The 18667-nt window shown below is 34.7% G+C and overlaps 2 protein-coding genes across 2 annotated transcripts; one reads left to right on the top strand and one right to left on the bottom strand.

Moving 5' to 3' along the window:
- Positions 1 to 778: 778 nt before the first annotated feature.
- Positions 779 to 13150, top strand: LOC8272215. The gene is given in 14 exon segments (XM_048372378.1): positions 779 to 790; positions 834 to 1080; positions 1204 to 1446; positions 2595 to 3681; positions 4185 to 4607; positions 4609 to 4646; positions 4743 to 5044; positions 5532 to 5824; positions 5880 to 6425; positions 8926 to 8959; positions 11191 to 11331; positions 11585 to 11746; positions 11844 to 12243; positions 12288 to 13150. Coding segments are annotated over 14 exon segments (4032 nt in total). The 3' UTR covers positions 12392 to 13150.
- Positions 13151 to 13799: 649 nt separating this feature from the next.
- On the bottom strand, positions 13800 to 18001 carry LOC8272211. Its single transcript, XM_002531902.4, has 3 exons — positions 17359 to 18001; positions 15848 to 16032; positions 13800 to 14554 (listed from the first exon to the last, which is right to left on the bottom strand). Exons 1-3 carry the CDS (start codon positions 17831 to 17833, stop codon positions 14030 to 14032), a joined length of 1185 nt encoding a protein of 394 aa, XP_002531948.2. The 5' UTR covers positions 17834 to 18001; the 3' UTR covers positions 13800 to 14029.
- Positions 18002 to 18667: the final 666 nt, after the last annotated feature.

Below are 18667 nucleotides of genomic sequence, written 5' to 3'. Positions count from 1 at the left end.
GGCTTTTTTTAGGAATAAGTACAAAAAATATCTTGTAATTTTACCGGTTTATAATTTTAAGTATATGATTTTCTTAAAAAAAATAAAAAGAGATATGCGGTTATAAATTATGTTAAAAAATTATATTTCACCGTTAAGAAATTATGATTCACAAGAACTTAGCCATTTTCACCAATCAGCCATCATTATTATTTTGCCCATATTTAATAATATGAGTTTAAAGCTTAATAATTTTTAATTTTATTATTTAATTGTTACATCAATCTTATTATATCAATAACTTTTTAATTAATGAGCTAATGATCAAATAATAAGACTAAAAATTATTAAATTTTAAAATTATATTATTAAACATGAGCAATATAATAAAAATAGCTGATAGGAATAAAGATAAATAAATTCTTGACAATTGAAACTTTTAGCGGCGAATGTACATTTTTTGTCACGATATGTGACCATGTCTGTGTCTTTATCTAAAAAAAATACATAAAATGTTTTTATGGTTGGTTCTGAAAGGTAGGCTCTTGACTAAAGTTGAGTTGTTGAGAAGGCACATTAGGAATGATGCGCGCTGTGAGAGATGTGGCTAAGAGGAGTCCGTTCTCCATGTTCTTCGTGACTGCATTCACGCAAAAGCCATTTGGTGCGTTCTTGTACCTGTTCCTGAAAGGATGATCTTTTTCAGCTCTGAATTACAAGATTGGGTTTTGTCTAATTTGCTAATTAGAGGGAGTCTTCAGCATGACATCGACTGGGCTTGTGTGTTTGGTGTTGCTATATGGCGATTCTGGTATTGGTGAAATCACGCTGTCTTCGGTAATTTCATTTGCCAGTCTCAGAGGACAGCTGAGGATATCAGAATTAGAGCCCATGAACTCGTGAGGTTGCATACGAAATTCACTGATAATTTAGCTTGTATCACTAAGTCTGAATTCCTTGTTGGACGGAGTCCCCCAGCATGGCCGTGGTACAAGTTAATCACTGATGGAAGCTTTATGGCTAGAACGGGGTTGGCAACTGCTGGTGGGCTTTTGAGGGACAGCTGTGGGAATTGGCAGTGGGGATTTGCGATGAATATTGGTATGTGTTCCATTATTGATGCAGAACTTTGAGGGGTCTATCAAGGCTTATCTCTGGCTTGGAGCCGAGGGGTCCGTATGGTTTTAGTTGAAATCTATAGTCAATGTGTTTGTCGGATGATAGAGGATGAGGCCGTGTTGCCTAGTGTGCATTCCTCCCTTGCTGTGGGGATCAAGAACTTTTTATGGAAAGACTGGCAAGTTCGTATCACTCATATGTACAGGGAGGCAAATTTTTCTGCGGACTTTTTGGCTAAGAAGGCTGCTGCTCTTCGTTTGGGCTTGCATGTGTTTGACAAGCCTCCGGAGGATATTAAGGATATCCCTTTCCAAGATAGCTGTGGTGTTAGCTTTTCTCGCTTTGTTGGTCCTTAGAAAATATTATTTATTTATTTATCCATTTTTTCCTATTATTGTTGAAAGAAGTATTAGAATTGCCATTAATGAATAGCAGTAGTTCCTGGATTGGATCATGGAAATGGGATTTCAAATTCCATGGATTTTTTTTTTTTTTTGGAGTTTTTCAATCATCTATCTTTCATTGGGCTGATAAAAAAGGATCCCTTATATTCTAAATATTGGAATTCTTACAACATTATGATAATTGATCATAGGTGGTCAACTGTCAAATGAATTTCTCTTGTAATTATTAAATGAATATGAAGATCAAAAGAGGTATATGATTAAGGCGAGTAATTTACATTACTAGTTTAGCACCGAAGCTTTTAATATATTATGTTGGCATATTTAATTTTTAATATATCATTTTTCTAATAAATTTTCAATTAGTAAAAAATAAATGATTATTTTAGTTATTAGAAAAAGATCTTGAAAAGTTACCTTGTATTTTTCTACTTAATTTATTAAATACTCAAAATTATTAAGAAAAATATTTGAGTAAAATACTTAGTATATTTACAATTTATTGAGTTTATGAATGTAAATGTATTTGCTATTTTATCTAAACTTAACATTTTTTATGAAATAGATAGTTAAATTCTTCTTTTTATTAAATTAAATAAAAGACAATGTAGAGGTATTCCTTTTTTAGTAAATTAAATAAAAAATTATATAAGGTATTTTATCCAGAATCTTTATAATTTTAAAAAGTAAGTCCTTTTTCTAAGTAATTTAAACTAAAAATACATGATACTATCATAAAAGAATAATAGCAAATCAAAAATTAAGAAATTAAAAAAAATATTTTAAGAACTTAAATACCGTATTCCTAATATGAAATTCCGGCCTAACAGTTTCATGACACTCGATAAGAAGAAATAAACTATTATCTCATCACTAATGAGTTGGGTTAAACCAGCATTGCAGATGAATCTTCCTCTTAATTTGTCACGTATTATAATAAGGTTTCGTAACTCATAATTTCCTACATATTGAAATGGCAATAGTTTGGCCTTTATTTGGATTCCAAACTATATAGTCTACATTTGTGGAAGAAAATTTGTTATTTAGGCATTAATTTAGTTGTATGTTTTTTCTATTTTATAAGAAAATGAGTGGATCGCCGTTCAGAGTATTCTTCGTTGTTCAAATGGGTTGTTCCTAACTTCCAAAATCTCAAGCCTAAATCTTTACATAGTCCGTATTCTGTAGTGGGTAGGTTTGAATTTAGGCTTATATTGTACCCAAAAGGAGTCACTTTATCTTTACCTGGATACATTTCTCTTTTTCTTCAGATTAATGATCCTCGTGGCAGTCTTGATTGTTGTGCCAGTTACAAGATAACCATTGTTAATGTGGTAAATGATCAAAAGTCTTTTTATAGGGAGAGTTGTTATAGGTTTTCCAAGATTAGAAAATCAATTGGTTGGCCTGTATTTACTGCTCCCAAAACTATTTTAGACCCTGCATCTGGGTTTTTGTTTAGTGGATCTTTGCTTGTTAGTCTTGATATACGTATTTTAAATGAGACGAGATCATTCTCAGGTGATAATGATGAGACCAAATCTTTTGTGTCGGATGGGAGGGTTACTTGGACGATAAGGAACTATAGTTTGTTTAAGGATATTATTAAGACACAGAAGATGATTAGTTCGTCTTTTCAAGTTGGAGAGGGGAATCTTAGGATTCATTTGTGCAGAACTATGGTTGACGGTATTGAGTATTTGTCATTGGTTTTGGACATTAAGGATACTGAGAAACGTACTGTTATTGGTAGGAGTTTATGGTGTTTATTTAGAATATGTGTGTTCAATCAAAAGCCAGGGCTTAATCATGTGCATAGAAATAGTTATGGGAGGTTTTCCGTACATGGTCTTAGAGATGATACTACTCTTGGTTGGACTCAGTATTTGAAAATGTCTGATTTTACTAGTGGAGGATTTTTGGTGGATGATACTGTTGTTATTGGTGTATCATTTCATGCTATTAGGGAATTTAGCACTGTGGACAACTTGTTTGAGGGAAAAAGTACTGTTAGTCTGACAAAAAAAGGCGAAGGTTGTTCAAGAAAGTTCGTCTGGAAGATTGTGAACTTTGTGGGGTTCAAGGGTATTACGAAGAAGAAGAAACTTACAGGTCTATGTATTAAGAGCAGGACATTTCGGGTTGGGAATATGGATTTTCGCCTACTAGTTTATCCTAAGGGGAAGTATGTCCATTCATTGGCATTTTTCTGTGAGTCTTGCTCTATTAGTTGGCTGTTAATTGTCCAAGCATTTTCTATTAAACGGAAAGAGATTGAGTGGCATCTAACACCAATTTATTGTAGAAAGAGCAAATCCCATGTGATCATGGTGGTAGAAATAGAAAATATTGCGTGATCAATTTTATATGAAAGATTGCAAGAATCACTCTGTATAAATTGGTGACAGTTTAGAACATGTTATTTGTGTGTAACATGCAGGTAAGTGAATATGATTCATATGCAACTACACATTCTAAATGAGTGCTTGGATTTTTTAGTTAGCATTTCTGGTATGATAATATTATACAAAGTGGTAAGTTATTTACTCAAAAGTATTAATTTTCAGTTATTAGCAACAAAATAATGCAGATAGAGTTGCTCATTTAACTTTCATGCTAATAGATTGATGAGTTTGTGAAGAAAAAAACTGATGTGACTATCTCCTAATGATTGATGGCACCAGGGAAATCTCAGAAGCCATTCCACCTTTCACTGTTTCTTGAAGTCTTGGACCCGTTAGACACTTCTAGTGATTGGAGTTATTTTGTTATGTACCGGTTGGCAGTCATGAATCAGAAGATGATTGATTACTCTATCATCAGAGAATCTCAGGACCGTTGCTCCAAGGCGACAGAAGATTGGGGCTGGACTGGATTTATGACTCTATCCAGCTTCTTTGATCAGGGTTTGGGGTATCTTAATCAGGATACTGCTGTCTGCTCTGGTGAGGTTCGAATATTAAAGGAGACATTCATACTGAAGAGCCTTAATGAGTCAAACAACGAAAAGTCCTGTATTAACAGGGAAGGTAAAAGATGGTCTGTTTTATGGAAGGTGGAAAACTTCTCATCTTTAAAGGATATAATGGCAAGACAACGTTTTTTGCAAATTTTTTCAGGTTGGTGGATGTAAACTTCGAATCGGTGAGTAACTGTAGGTCAAGTTGTATGATTTTCTTAAGGATGAGATGTAGGCAATGGTTTCTCTAACTTAATCACTCTGGTCATATTGTATCATAGGGTTTTATGAGTCATCTGAAAGCATATGCGCATACTTGGAGAGTGATTCATCAGTTGCTAGCGATCCTGATGAGAATTTTTGGGTCAGTTACAGGATTGCTTTGGTGAATCAAAAGGACCCTGCTAAAAGTTTGTGGAAGGAATCTTCTTTATGCACAAAGAGCTGTACCAGTAAACCTCTTCAATTTATGAAAGTATCAGATATGCTGGAACCAGGTGCTGGATTTGCTGTTCATGAGACGGCTACTTTTACTTGTGAAATCCTCGATTGCTGCCCATGGTTTGATTTCTCAGAAGCAGAGGTTAGTAAGCATGTTATTAGTTGTTTGCAGTTTGTGCACTTATTTTCCTGAAGTCCTTTTTTGGTTGCTTTTAAAATGGACGTAGTCTTGCTTTCATTGAAAAACTGCTGCTTGAAGAAAAGGTGATTCAATGACTACCGAGTGCTTACCTTGCCATCATCTATGATGTCTTTCTGAGTACTTGTGCTGTACTGCTGCACATGACAACACTGTTATTGATTAGCTGATGAGCTTTACTGATTTCTTTTTACTCTCTTTCCTTTTTGACTTTGAGATTTATGTCATAAGGTTGTGATTTTGCATTTGACTATCTGGGTTGTCATTCTAGTTATTTTCAGCAATTTAAAGAAGCATTTGCCCGTGGTTCTAGCATTATCCATTATGTGCTGTTTGTGTTTAACAAAATGTGACAAGAAGTGTCCCTGTTTCGTATTATCAGTATTACATGTTTTTGTATATTTCTATATCAACTTTTTTCTGTTGTCAGCTTTTCACCATGGCCAATGACCATGATGATTCGTCCCATGGCATTAGCGAACTTTACGACCGTGAAGATATTAAGATGATGATTGGAAAGATGGAAAATTTCTTCGGTGAGCTTCTTGTAAGCGCAAGCTGCTACCTTGTAGATGAAGATTCTCCTAGACAGCTCCTAGTTAAATTGAAAGAGCTACTAAGGGGTACTGGTACAATAGCTGTGCTTCTAGCTACAACACGCTGTTACCTTGATGATCCAACCCATTGTAATAGTTTTTTTTCTTCAAGACAAGTTCGCTGGTAGTAATGCTAGGGAGAAATATGGTGGGGCAGATGAATCTTCAGCTATGTTAACTAGTACTGTGGCAACTGTTAAGGTTTTACAACAGGCTATCAATGATGCACTTCGGCATATTATGATTAAGTGTTGCAAACCATTAAATAACTCTATTGATGACATTATTGCTGCAAATTCAAAAGACAATATGGTCGAATTTAATAGTTTTTTTCCTCAAGACAAGTGCGCTGGTAGTAATGGTAGGGAGAAATATGGTGGAGCAGATGAATATTCAGCTATGTTAACTAGTACCACGGTAACTGTTAAGATTTTACAACAGACTATCAATGATGCACTTCTGGATATTATGATGGAGTGTTGCGAACCATTAAATAACTCTATTGACGACATTGTTGCTGCAAATTCGAAAGACAATTCAACTGTCTGTCAACTGGAATCTCACTGTGATATTAGACCCATGGTTTCAATTCAATCCTCCTTACATGAAGGATCCAGTAATGGGGTTACTATTACTTCCAGTTCTTGTCTTGCAGAATGTTCGGCTATAAACGGTCTAGAAACATCTATCAAAGATCCCATGGCTACAAATATTTTCATGCTTTCAAGGTAGAGCTATGCTACCCTAATAAGCAGTTGTATGGGCTAAGATTGAGTTATTGAGTTCTTGACCATTTATTTATACGCTAAATTGCCAGAGCCTTCTAAGGAGCTCTTACAGTTGATTATCAAGTCATTGAAGACTCCTGATGGCCCTGTTCCCCAAATTCATCCAAAGCCAAGTCAAAGGTCTCAATCTGCAGCAAAAGTCTTTTTCTTATTGGAAAAGCCCCTAAACATCTGCACCCAGATCTAGTTATTTTGCTGCCTAAGTTACTCAATGTGGTGTTTAAAAATATTTTTGGAGTTGCGAGAGAAGAGAAGAAGAAAAGAGAAGATGAACAGAAAACTTTTTATTTTTATTTTTACTTTTTACTTACATTAAAATAAGTGGCTTTTCATGTACCACATTAAATGAAGATACGTTTAAGAGTAGACTTACTGATTAAGCCAATCATAGACAACTCGTAGTTACAAAATACATCTATTTCCAATATCAGACTCAAATACATCAATACTCCATCTTGAGGTTGATATTGGACATACCAAGCTCATGCTTGAGAAAAGAAATTCTATTCCTTGAAAGAGACTTTGTCATCAAATCAGCAACCTGCATCTCTGAAGAATAGAATTCCATCTTGATCTGTAAATTTTTCTCAGCCTCACGAATAGCATGAAACCTCATATTGATATACTTTGTTCTTCCATGCTGAACTGGATTTTCAGCAATGGCAATAGCTGACTTATTGTCACACAAAAAAACAGTAGCATTTTCTTGCTAAAAACCAAGATCAGAAAGCAAATTTCTCAACCAAATTGCCTGGTTTACAGCAGCAGCAACAACAATATATTATGTTTCTGCAGTTGACTGGGCCACAACTTGTTGCTTCTTTAAACTCCAACAGATTGCACCTGAGCCAAGGTTAAAAACATACCCAGATGTACTTTTCATGTCATCCAAACTCCCTGCCCAATCACTATCAGAATACCCAATTAACTTCACACTTCCTATTTTGAAATATTTCAGCCCTTCACTTCTTGTGCCCTTTACATACCTGAGAACTCTCTTAGCAACTCCCAAATGAACATCTATAGGTGAACTCATAAACCTTGATAACAATGTTGCAGGGAACATTAAATCAGGTAGTGTTGCAGTCAAGTAAAGTAAGCTTTCAACCATGCTTCTGAATATAGAAGGATCAGAGTTTCTCACCATCATTCTTCGACAACTTCAAGTTTAAAGGCAATGGTGAATCAATTCCCTTGCAAGATTCCAACTTAAATTTCCTTAGAACATCTAAAGCATACTTATATTGTGAAATGAAGATACCAGCGTTGCTTTGATTAATCTTCAACCCAAGAAAGTAGCTCATCAAGCCAAAATTAGACATTTCAAATTCTTTTTGCATATTTAATTTGAATTCTGAGAGAGCTTTTTCATTGCTCCTCATCACCAACAAATCATCAACATTAAGAGAAACAACAAGAAAATCAACACTCTTATCTTTCTTAAGATACAAAGTAGCTTCATTAATGCTCCTCTGAAAACCCAACTTCTGCAAATAAGAATCAATTCTGCAATACCAAGCCCTTGGTACCTGTTTTAGGCTATAAAGAGTCTTCTTAAGCTTGTACACTTGATGTTCCCAACCACAAAACTTTCAGGTTGACAAACATAGATATCTTCTTCAAGCTCTCCATTTAAGAAAGCTGATTTCACATTCAAGTGAAACACATCCCAGGCCAATTGACATGCAATAGCAATGAGCAATCTGATGGTATCGTGTCTAGCAACAGGTGCAAATGTGTCACCATAGTCAACTCCACCTATCTGTGCATACCCTTTCACAACCAACCTAGCCTTATGCTTGAACACAGTGCCATCAGAATTAAACTTGGTCCTAAACACCCATTTCATACCTATATCATGCTTGTCATCAGGTAGATCAGTCAGGAACCAAGTATCATTTTTTTCAATTGCAGAAATTTCTGCCTTCATTGCATCAATCCATTCAGGTACCTTTACGGCTTCATCAAAACTTGTTGGTTCAGCAAAGACAAAATTGCACCTCTCATACACACTTGCTAAGGATTTAGTTTTCATAACCTCAGCATCAGTTGTATCACCTACACCAAATTCATCACTAGTCACTTCAATCTTAGAATCATCAGTTATAACAGCCTCTTCAAGCATTAGTCCACTACCATGCTTCTGGACATCATTCTTCTTCCAACTCCAATAAGAATCTTTATAAAAAATGACATTTCTACTTAAAACAATTCTCTTACTGTTCAAATTAAAGACTCTGTACCCCTTGGATTGAGAAGAATAACCAACAAAGATTCCTTTCCAAGCCCTTTCATCTAACTTGGTTCTCATATTGGCAGGTATATGACTGAAACAAATTGAACCAAACACTCTAAGGTTTTTTACAGAAGGCTTAACCCCAGACCATGCTTTAAGAGGAGTTTTTCCATCCACAGTCTTTGTTGCTAACCTGTTCAACAGATACACAGATGTAGCTACAGCTTCTGCCCAGAATGTATTTGGAAGATGTTTTTCAAATAACATACATCTTGACATCTCCAAAACAGTTCTATTTCTCCTTTCACACACTTCATTCTGTTGAGGAGTGTAAGGAACAGTGAGTTGATGATGAATTTCAGAGTCTTTACAAAAATCATTGAATTCCTTGAACACGTACTCTCCGCTATTATCTGTTCTTATAACCTTCAACTTATAATCGCATTGATTTTCAATAAATTTCTTGAATTCTTTGAATGTTGACAATACATTCAACTTAGATTTCAAGAAATACACCCAACACATTCTTGTTAAGTCATCTATAAATAATACAAAATATTTGCTACCATTCATAGAAGAAGTTTGCATTGGACATACAAATCAGAGTGAATTAACTATAACTTCATATTTGCTCTCTTCACACCATCATGAGAAAATGACAACCTATGTTACTTTCCAAGTTGACAACTATCACATTTATCATCATACATATTCAGTTCAGGCAAATCTGTCACAAAACCATTTGACTGCATGTACTTTAAGGTTCTAAGATTAAAATGCCCCATCCTTTTATGCCAAAGAGGAGTGACATCAGCCTTAGCAACAGACACATGTTCACAATCAACATCAAGCTTTAAATAAAAGCTATTGTTTTTCATTTTTAGAGCAGCAAACTTAGAACCATAAACATCAAATATGTTGCAGAAATCACTCTTAAACTAAATATTAAAACCATTTTTAATCATTTGAGGAATACTCAAAAGACTTTGATCTAAATCAGGAATAAAAAGAACATTATGGATTGTTCTTTTACCTTGTAAAGTATTCACTGAAATTGAACCTTTGCCTTGAACGTGAACCGTAGCACCATTTTCCAACTTCACATTTGTCTTAAAAGACTTATCAAGTGAATTAAAATATGCAGCCACAGGTGCCATATGACTGTTACACCCACTATCCACAAGCCAAATAGAGTTATGAAATGATTCAGCAACATGAGAAAACATAAACAAATGCTCACCCTGCTCTTGGTTCTCTTTAGTTGCATCTACTTGCTGTTGAGCTTGCTTCTTCTTAGTCCAACAAAATTTTTTTAGTGTGGCCAGCCTTCTTGCAAAAAGTACATTGAAATTTGGACTTGTCTTTGTCCTTTAAACGACAATCTTTTTCAGCATGATTTGTCCTCGTACAAATAGGACATAGTGGAAACCTTCCATTATAACCACTGGTGGAAGAATCAATAGTTTTGCCTTTGTTTGAGCTCTCAAATTTCTTCCCGGAGCTGTTGAACTTAACTCCTTTGTGAGCAGCAAGAAAAGCACCTTCACTTGCTTCATGAGCTCGCATAGACACCCTCTGTTCTTGCGCTTCTAACTTGCTAACAAGATCAGCAATAGTTAGACTCGTCATGTCATAATATTCTTCAATAGCTGAAATTTTGGCTTCAAATCTTTGAGGAACACTGATCATGACTTTTTCAACCATCTTTTCATCAGATAGCTTTTCATCATAAAGTCTGATTTGATTTACAATATCCATAAGCCTGGTTGAATAATTTTTAATCTGCTCATCATCCTTCATTTGCAACATCATGAACTCCCTTTTCGGAGTTAAAAGCTTTGCTTTCTTGACTCTGTCACCTCCCTCATAAGTTTCCTTGAGTTTATCTCAAACAGCCTTTGGTGTTTCAAGATCTATAATGCTGGTGAAGATGTTATCAACTAACCCAGAGTGAATACACGACAAAGCTTTATCCTTTTTTAAGATATCTTCATCATAAGCTTTAAGCTGAGCAACGGTGGAATTTTGTCTCAGTGCTGGTGGATCTTCATCAGTTTCTACAACCTTCCACAAGCCAAGAGATCTCAAATAAACTTTCATATTAACTGCCCAAACATGATAATGAGTTCATGTGAAAATAGAAACAGAAGTTGAAAGAGCATTAGAAGAAGCCATTAAAACCACTCAAAAAAAAACTCTCAAGCTCTCAATCTCACGGTGTTTCATTCTCACCCGGTATTTAATCACTCACAAACAGCAAGTAGAACCTCACAGCCCTCAAGAAGATGCTCTGATACCACTGTTGGTGTTTAAAAATATTTTTGGAGTTATGAGAGAAGAGAATAAGAAAAGAGAAAATAAAAGAGAAGACCTTTTTTCTTTTACTTGCATTAAAATAAGTGGCTTTTCATGTACCACATTAAATAAAAATACGTTTAAGAGGAGACTTATTAATTAAGCCAACCATAGACAGCTCATAGTTACAAAATACATTTGTTTCCAATATCAGACTCAAATACATCAACAAATAATTCAGAGCATCCTCTTGTTGCTTTTGCCCTTTTAGATCATCTCACTCAGCTAGATTCAGGACCTGCACTGCAACCAACTGTGAGACTATCACCACCTTCAAACGTTACAAAATGATTTGTGATTTTAGTGAAGGGTTTACAAAAGCATGGGCATAAATATATGTGGAAAGTCATGCAGTAATGTGATTATTTACTTGTGGAACTATAATAGCCGAGAGAAAATTTTGTATGCGGAAAAATGTGCTGTTCATAAATTTCTCTCTGCCCTTTAATCTATTTCTTTTCTTTTCTTTCTTTTCCAAATTTTTGAAGTAAATTATTTTGTACTCCAGATTCTTGCTACTATTAGTCGGTTGAACCTGGACAACGAAGGGTGGAAACAGACAATATGTCGAGCTTATCAACTTCTGAGGAAATCAAATGGCGAAGTGCTGGGAGCTATTATTGACTTCTTGTTTGAAGCTGCATCCCACTGCCAATATATTCCTCAAGCAGTAAGCATTCAGCAAAAGGCCAATATGATGGAATTGAATTTATCTTGTAAGCTACATTTCTTTCTTTTGATTTGCTATATTTTCTTTGCCCCTGTAGGTCAGAGCTGTTCATGCAAGGTTAGAAAGTTTAGGAGCTGAGGTCTCATCTTATGTGTTTGATCTTCTAAGCAAAACTGTGAACAGTAGGCGTGAGATTGCGGAATCAATGTTGAGAGAAATTGGTTCTGTCCTTGCACTTGATGGTAACTGCTTAACTAACTCAAGCGAACTCTTTCCAGATCAAGAAAAAGGAACTGCAACGAACTGTTTGGTAGATGGACCACTTAAGGATGCAAATCATCATTTTTCTGACATCTTTCTCTTGATCAATGTGTTAGCTATTCCTTCCCTTGCTGGTGAAGCTTCCCAAGTTTTTGAGAGAGGTATAGCGCATGGATTTATTGAAGATCATTCAGTTGCCATAATCTTGGAAAAATATGCACAAAGATTTAGTGTTAGTTTAGAACCATCGTCTTATCAACATCAAGTTTCAGAAAAAGAGAAAAAGGAAGAGTCCTTTGTCTTGAAGGAGTTTTTACCTTAGTTCTTGCTCTTGTCAGGACATTGTCTCTATCTGGAAACTCTCGTGTTCATGGTTTTGTTTAAGTTGTTTCTCCTGAATCCTTAAAATATGGTCTCGTGATCTGCCATTTTGCGAGCACATTGTGCTGAAACTCATTAAAATTACTGCAGACGTGAAGTAGCTAATGGTACAGAACACTGAGCAAGTGTTGTCATTTCATCGTCTTCTTCTTTTCTTCCCTTCCTGTCTTACTCTTTCTATTGCTTGCACATACTCGTAAATTTTGATGTTTGGCTTGTGGGTTTCAACTGCTTTCTAGAAATTAATGTGATTGGACCTAAATGCTCATCATCTACTTCTGCAGCAACATATCAGCTCTCTTGACAATGCACTTAAAGAGCAGATGTCACAGCATGCTCCTCTGTATAGTGTGGGCTTGGAGAATCTGTCAATGAGGGAATTGGAGATGGTTTGGCGCATCCATGAAGATGGGCTAAGAGATATCCGTAGCCTTCATTAGCATCAGCATCAGCATCGATCAAAGTACTCCTAGGGGCAACCCTATCTCAAAAGTGTTCTTCAGAACATACGTAGCAAGCCACATTCTCCGCCAGCCGTCTCGAAATGACTGGACTTATTTTGCTTTCTGCTGACCTGTGTTTTCTCCTTATTCAAACCATATAATAAATGCCTACATGTGAAACCCCAAGTTGTACAGTTTCTGTCTTCCTTCCATGTCCCATGTTCATGTACTTAGCTTAGGCACCACTAATGGTGATTATGGAATTTCATAACTTTTTCTGTTTGCACCAAAAATACAAGAAGAAAAGAATCATATTGCATTAGAAGAGAAGTAAGCATTTAAATGAATGAATACTTAAAACTGTCTCCTCTTGTCTTTTCTGGAAATTTCTCCAAGCCAAGCAATATAATATCACTGACACAGACCCAGACAATCTTTCTATAATGATTGGGTCAGCAATTCTTCTAAAGAAATGTTTGTGGCAGCCATATTGAAATATGATTCTCCAAGCCATGATGGAATTACGGTGGAGCTTTGTTAAGAGCAAACCCTTTTATTAAAAGGTCTTAACTACTAGCTTCTAAAATATATTTTCTTCTGAGCAAATTTCTTTTTTTCTTAGTTTTCTTTATAGACTTTTTTAAGCCTGCGAAAGCATACGGTTCCCCACGCAGATTTTAGTGCAAATATCTCGACTCTTGAGACACCTTGCAGTCCGAATATTGGATGATAATTAAAAAATAATAATTTTGTTAATTCATTGTGATTTTTTTATTTAAATAGGATTAAAATATAAGATTTTTTAGTAAACTCTACAACCTTTTCATTTAAAAAAATATTTTATTTTCTTGAAAAAATATTTTCCTCGAAAATAATTTTAGACGTGATAAAAATATAAGATTCTCTTGAAAAATGCTATCCTCGAATATATGAAACCAACTGAATCTAAATATATTTCAGAACAACTGTAAACAATTCTAGAATTCCTTTTACTCAAAAGGATATATACAAAATACCCAGAATATATAATCCATCAGGACAAGAGACATTTTTGTAAAAGACTGAATGGCTTTACAGACACTTAAATTATTAGTTTAAGCATACTTAACAGGTTGAATTTCTCAAGTACAGAGACCAAACGTTAAAAAGGAAAAAAGAAACTTTACAATAAATCGGTTATTGACAAACACTGGATTTTCTAGTCAAAGTCATCAACTTTAAGCCAATCATTGGACTCACCATCTGAATCTTTCTCGCGAGAAATAGACTGCCTTGCCTTTTGCAGACCAGCCTGAGTCTCAGAACTCTCGTTCAGCTGGACCCAATCACTAGATCCACTGGGTGAAGGAACCCTAGTAATTTCTTGTGCTTTCTTAGAACCTGATAGTCTACTTGCAAGATCGTTGTCATCATCCTCCAGGTCACTAAATGACACATCCTCTTCATGTTCGAGTTTTTTCTGTCCATCCAGGGTGGTGTCTGTATTGATCTCTGTCTCTTTCAACCACTGATCAGCACTCTCTTCATCATCAATCTCTAACCTTCCAGTTGCATTTGCAATCTCAGTGACCTCTTTACCCTGAGATGGGATATTGTCCTCTGATCTCTCAGTTATTTTGCTGCTATCTTGAGATATATGAAGACTGGCAGGATCAGAGTTCTCCACCTTCAGATTTTTCTTGTTTTGCAGCTTCTGCAGAAGTATATTTCTTGTTTCAACTATCTGCATGTGAACCAACAGGCAAATTAAAAAGATAAAAAGTATTATTATTATAAGAAGGATGTTGTAACATATCATATATTTCTTACATAACCAAGCCAACCTGACCTGAATCTCATGTTAGATGATAAATAATCAAATGAACTCGAACAGAATGCCTAAAATCCAATATCACACACCAGTTAAGCATGACTGGCAAATTATAGTAGCTAAATTCTTGAAACAAAACATTAGCATGGAAATCAGAACCTAAGACCTTAGTAGTACATTATCCTGTAAAAGTTTCAGAGGATAGGCAACATAAAGCAAATAATAACCTGTTCCATCAAGAAAAGAAATAGAGAAGGTGCAACTTCAAGCTTATAATGCCAAAACAAAACCCTCAACAAAAAGTAAATTTCCAATATTCAAACTTGGAAACCATTTTGGTTCTCACTTTCCCCAGAGTTAAGGTCTACTAACTGCTTTGATGGCCAGTTGACCAAGTAAGAATTACATCTGCGCTCATGATTCTCCCACCTAAGCCTCCCATCTTCTTTGCTTTTTCCGTTTATTTCCCCTCCCCCCCAACCCAATGATCAAATCTTCAGTTCTGATGCCAATGTTAGGATTAGAATAAGCCCCTCTATGTGAAAAAGTTGCTAGGAAGCTCCAATTATGTTCGGAAATGTAGCAACAGAAAATGAATAATCAAGGCACGGAAGGGAGAAAATTATCCAATTTATGGAACTACAGCCATATGACACTTGAAGCAGATACCTGGTTGAACATATATCCTAATTGAACATTTAATCATTAATTGAGTCCTGAAAAATTTGTGAAGTAATAGCTCAGAACCAAAAAATATGATAACATACACAAACGCATAAGAATCAGAAACCATTTGAACTCTATATGAGTTGCACTTAGTTGCAGCTATAGTCTCCATGTGATAAACTGATATAGTACGTACTTACGCCAATAGAAAAAACATATATGGTAAGCTCAATAAGAAAGTAAAAAGACATGTCAGTTCAGCGCACAAAAATAACTATGAGAACTATCCATTGTGGTTTCATTCATATGAATGGCTAGAGAAGCTTCATTAATAGTTGTTCTATCTCTCAAAGGAAAGGACAAACAAAAACAAAAAAGGGCAGCACTTTGATCAGATTCATGTACTTGAGGACATGACCAACAGAAGTTTGTAGGCCCTACTATACATGCAAAACAATGCAGGGGAATGAGAAAAACATATAGATGCTTGAAAAATAAAAACAATGAGAATAAAGTAGAGTATAGAGAAAGAGATCTTGCCTGGGGAGTTGATAGAATCTCAATGTCATGTTCATTCAATCTTGGAAGCAACAATATAAAATAAATCAACCAGAACTGTTCATCCCCCATGTGACCATGTAGGTTAGCTCTAAGAGCTTTCAAACTGGGAACAAAATGTTCAACAATTGAAGCATGTTCCCTCTGAGCATCAGACATTTTAAAATCTGCAAAATACAGCAGACCAAGATTCAGAGTTGTGTAGTCCTTTGGTTTTTCTATTGCTAAATGAGCATCAATAGAAAATGTATCACTTATTTTTATGATAAAAAAAGGACTAAGCGTAAGGGCTCCTAGGGGCTGCCAACCCAATACAAAAGAAGTTCTAGAGCAGGATCTCTCCTATGTGAGAGCAGTAAAAGAACTGATACATGAATTATGTGCAAGATAGAACCTATTAACTCCATTGTAGACAGTACCAAAGTATATGGACTAATAGAACCAAAATGCAACAAAAGCTAAAGCATAATATCCTTGAGCAAGGAAAAATGCTTTTTCTTCCCATACATATTCTTCAATTCCATTCCATGCATCTCCATTCATTTTGAGGATAAAAACAGAAAGGAATGCCCTGAAGATTATTTACTATGGTAAAATGGGACTGAACTACATTCTCATTCATATAAATGTCGTTTGGAATTCAGCGCAAGTAAAAAATGCTGAGCAGGTCAAACTCAAATATCTACCAAAATGTTCAAAGGTTTTCTAAATGATTTGAAGTGATAATGTCACCTCCATGTTCAAATATCATGCCTTAAAACATGTATGATAAAGTGGCCAAAGAGCTGAACAAACAACATAGGCAATATCAATTTGATTAAAAACTCCATCCAGAACACAAAAGAAATGCACAAGAGAGCTCCATGAAATGATGAATTAAAATTCAACACACTTAACCACTGCCGTTAACATTTAGTAACTGAACTTGCCAAGCTTCACTAGTTTATAGCTAGGCTATTCCTGTGATTGTTAACCAAACCTATTAAAGAGAAAACCGATACAGACATGAGCATTACTTCTAATGCATCTTCACCCATTAATATCTCAGCCAAAAGCAGCACAAGGCGGATATCATATCTGGCACACTGCTAATGATAACAAACCTCCTAAACAACTATCTAAATCCTCTGTTACACTCTTTCTAAATTCTAAAAATTGCAAGAATTTAATTCTAATCTACTTTATCAACTCTCTCATGTTTGGAAACCTCATAGTTTGTTACAACCGAATTCCTTCAACTTAAAAAGAGAAAAAAAATAAATTTTGCACATAATTTATTCCAAAATAAGGCCTTAAAACTTGGGAACATTACTTTCTGCTCTAGTTCAACTTCTAGGTTACTTCGATTCCTTTTTCTCTTTAACCAGAGAATCTTAATGGATGATTATTTTCAATAACTTCAAATTAGTATCCAACAACAAATAAATTAAGTGACTAACATTAAGGGAAAAAAGAACATAATTATTATTGTTACTAAAATAATAAAATTTTACCGTAGTGTAGTGATAATGGAAAATCAGTCCAACATTCAGGTCTGCTAGAAATTTCTTTAACAAAATCAATAACCTCATTTGTAATTCCTGCCACGTCATCGTCGTCATCCTCATAATCATCATCGTTATCTCGATAATTACTATTACTTTGAAATTGCAATAAACTAGAGGTAAATTTAGAGATCTCAGTAACCGCCTTATTAGTAGAAAGTAAAGAGAGGCCACTTTTCAAGCTCCCTCCTATCTCCGCTAGATCATTTCGGATCCCTTGAAGAGCCTGCGACTGAGAATCCAACGGTTCTGATTTATTTTCAGACGGAGACGGCGGTGATGGAGGCGGTGCCAGGAAATTCGCTACGCCCCGTAATTGCCGGCTGATTGAGTCGCTGATTACTGATATGTCGTCTTTTGGAGATGATGATGATGATGATGAATCTGGATCGCTGGATTGGAATGACTTGAACAGCCAAGACATTGTGATTTTTTTTTTTATATATATAATTTTCTTTCTAGAGAGATGACATTGAAGAAGAAGAGCAAAGATTAGGTACTCTGAAGCAGAAGCTGTTTTGTTCTGTCTTTTAGGTAAGCTTTTCTTTTTCCTTTTTCTTTTTTTTTTTTTTCTTTTTTCTTTTATAAATAAAAAAAGTTGTGATATTTATAGATATATATATATATATATATATATATATATATATATAATACTCTAGTCCAGTTAATACTATGTTAGTTCACCGCCACGTCAGCATATAGATTGTTGTTGATTTGTTAATGATGATATTTGATTACCGTATAGCTGGAAACTGAAATCTTTATATGCATGACTTGAAAGATTTTTCCTTTTTTCCTAATTATGTTGAGCTTAAGAAATTTTTTCTTAATATAAAGTTTGTAATCTAAGTTTGATATTTTATACGTTTATTTATTTATTGAATTATATTTTTATTATATATCTAAAATTAAATTAGAGGGTATTATATATAAATTTTACAAACAATGAATTTTTTTTTTAGAAAAATATTTAATAAAATTATATATTTAAAAAAATTAAGAATTTAAGTAAACTCAAAAAGTTTCTCCTATTTCATCTACGTAATTTTAAATTAGTTAAATTGATCTAATCAGAATTTCCAATGTCTAAAATAAGTCCCGAGGATACTAAAATCAAATACGATTACTATTGCTATTGCCAAATTTAGGTTCCTCTTATTTATTTTTTCTCACCCATTTAAAATGTGTTATAATAAATTAATAGTTAAATTATTTAAATGAAATTATTTGATACAATATTTAAAAATAGATATATCAG

This window comes from Ricinus communis, chromosome 3 (assembly GCF_019578655.1).
Source record: "Ricinus communis isolate WT05 ecotype wild-type chromosome 3, ASM1957865v1, whole genome shotgun sequence".
NCBI lineage: Eukaryota > Viridiplantae > Streptophyta > Magnoliopsida > Malpighiales > Euphorbiaceae > Ricinus > Ricinus communis.
This window is presented reverse-complemented; position numbering and strand designations above follow the sequence as displayed.

Coding starts and splice junctions, on each gene's coding strand:
- LOC8272211 (XM_002531902.4), bottom strand. CDS start 17,833: ATGTCTTGGCTGTTCAAGTCATTCCAATCCAGCGATCCAGATTCATCA. Junction 16,033..17,358: donor TCCATTATCACTACACTACG/GTAAAATTTTAT, acceptor TGTATTTTGCAG/ATTTTAAAATGTCTGATGCT. Junction 14,555..15,847: donor AGATTCTATCAACTCCCCAG/GCAAGATCTCTT, acceptor GTTCACATGCAG/ATAGTTGAAACAAGAAATAT.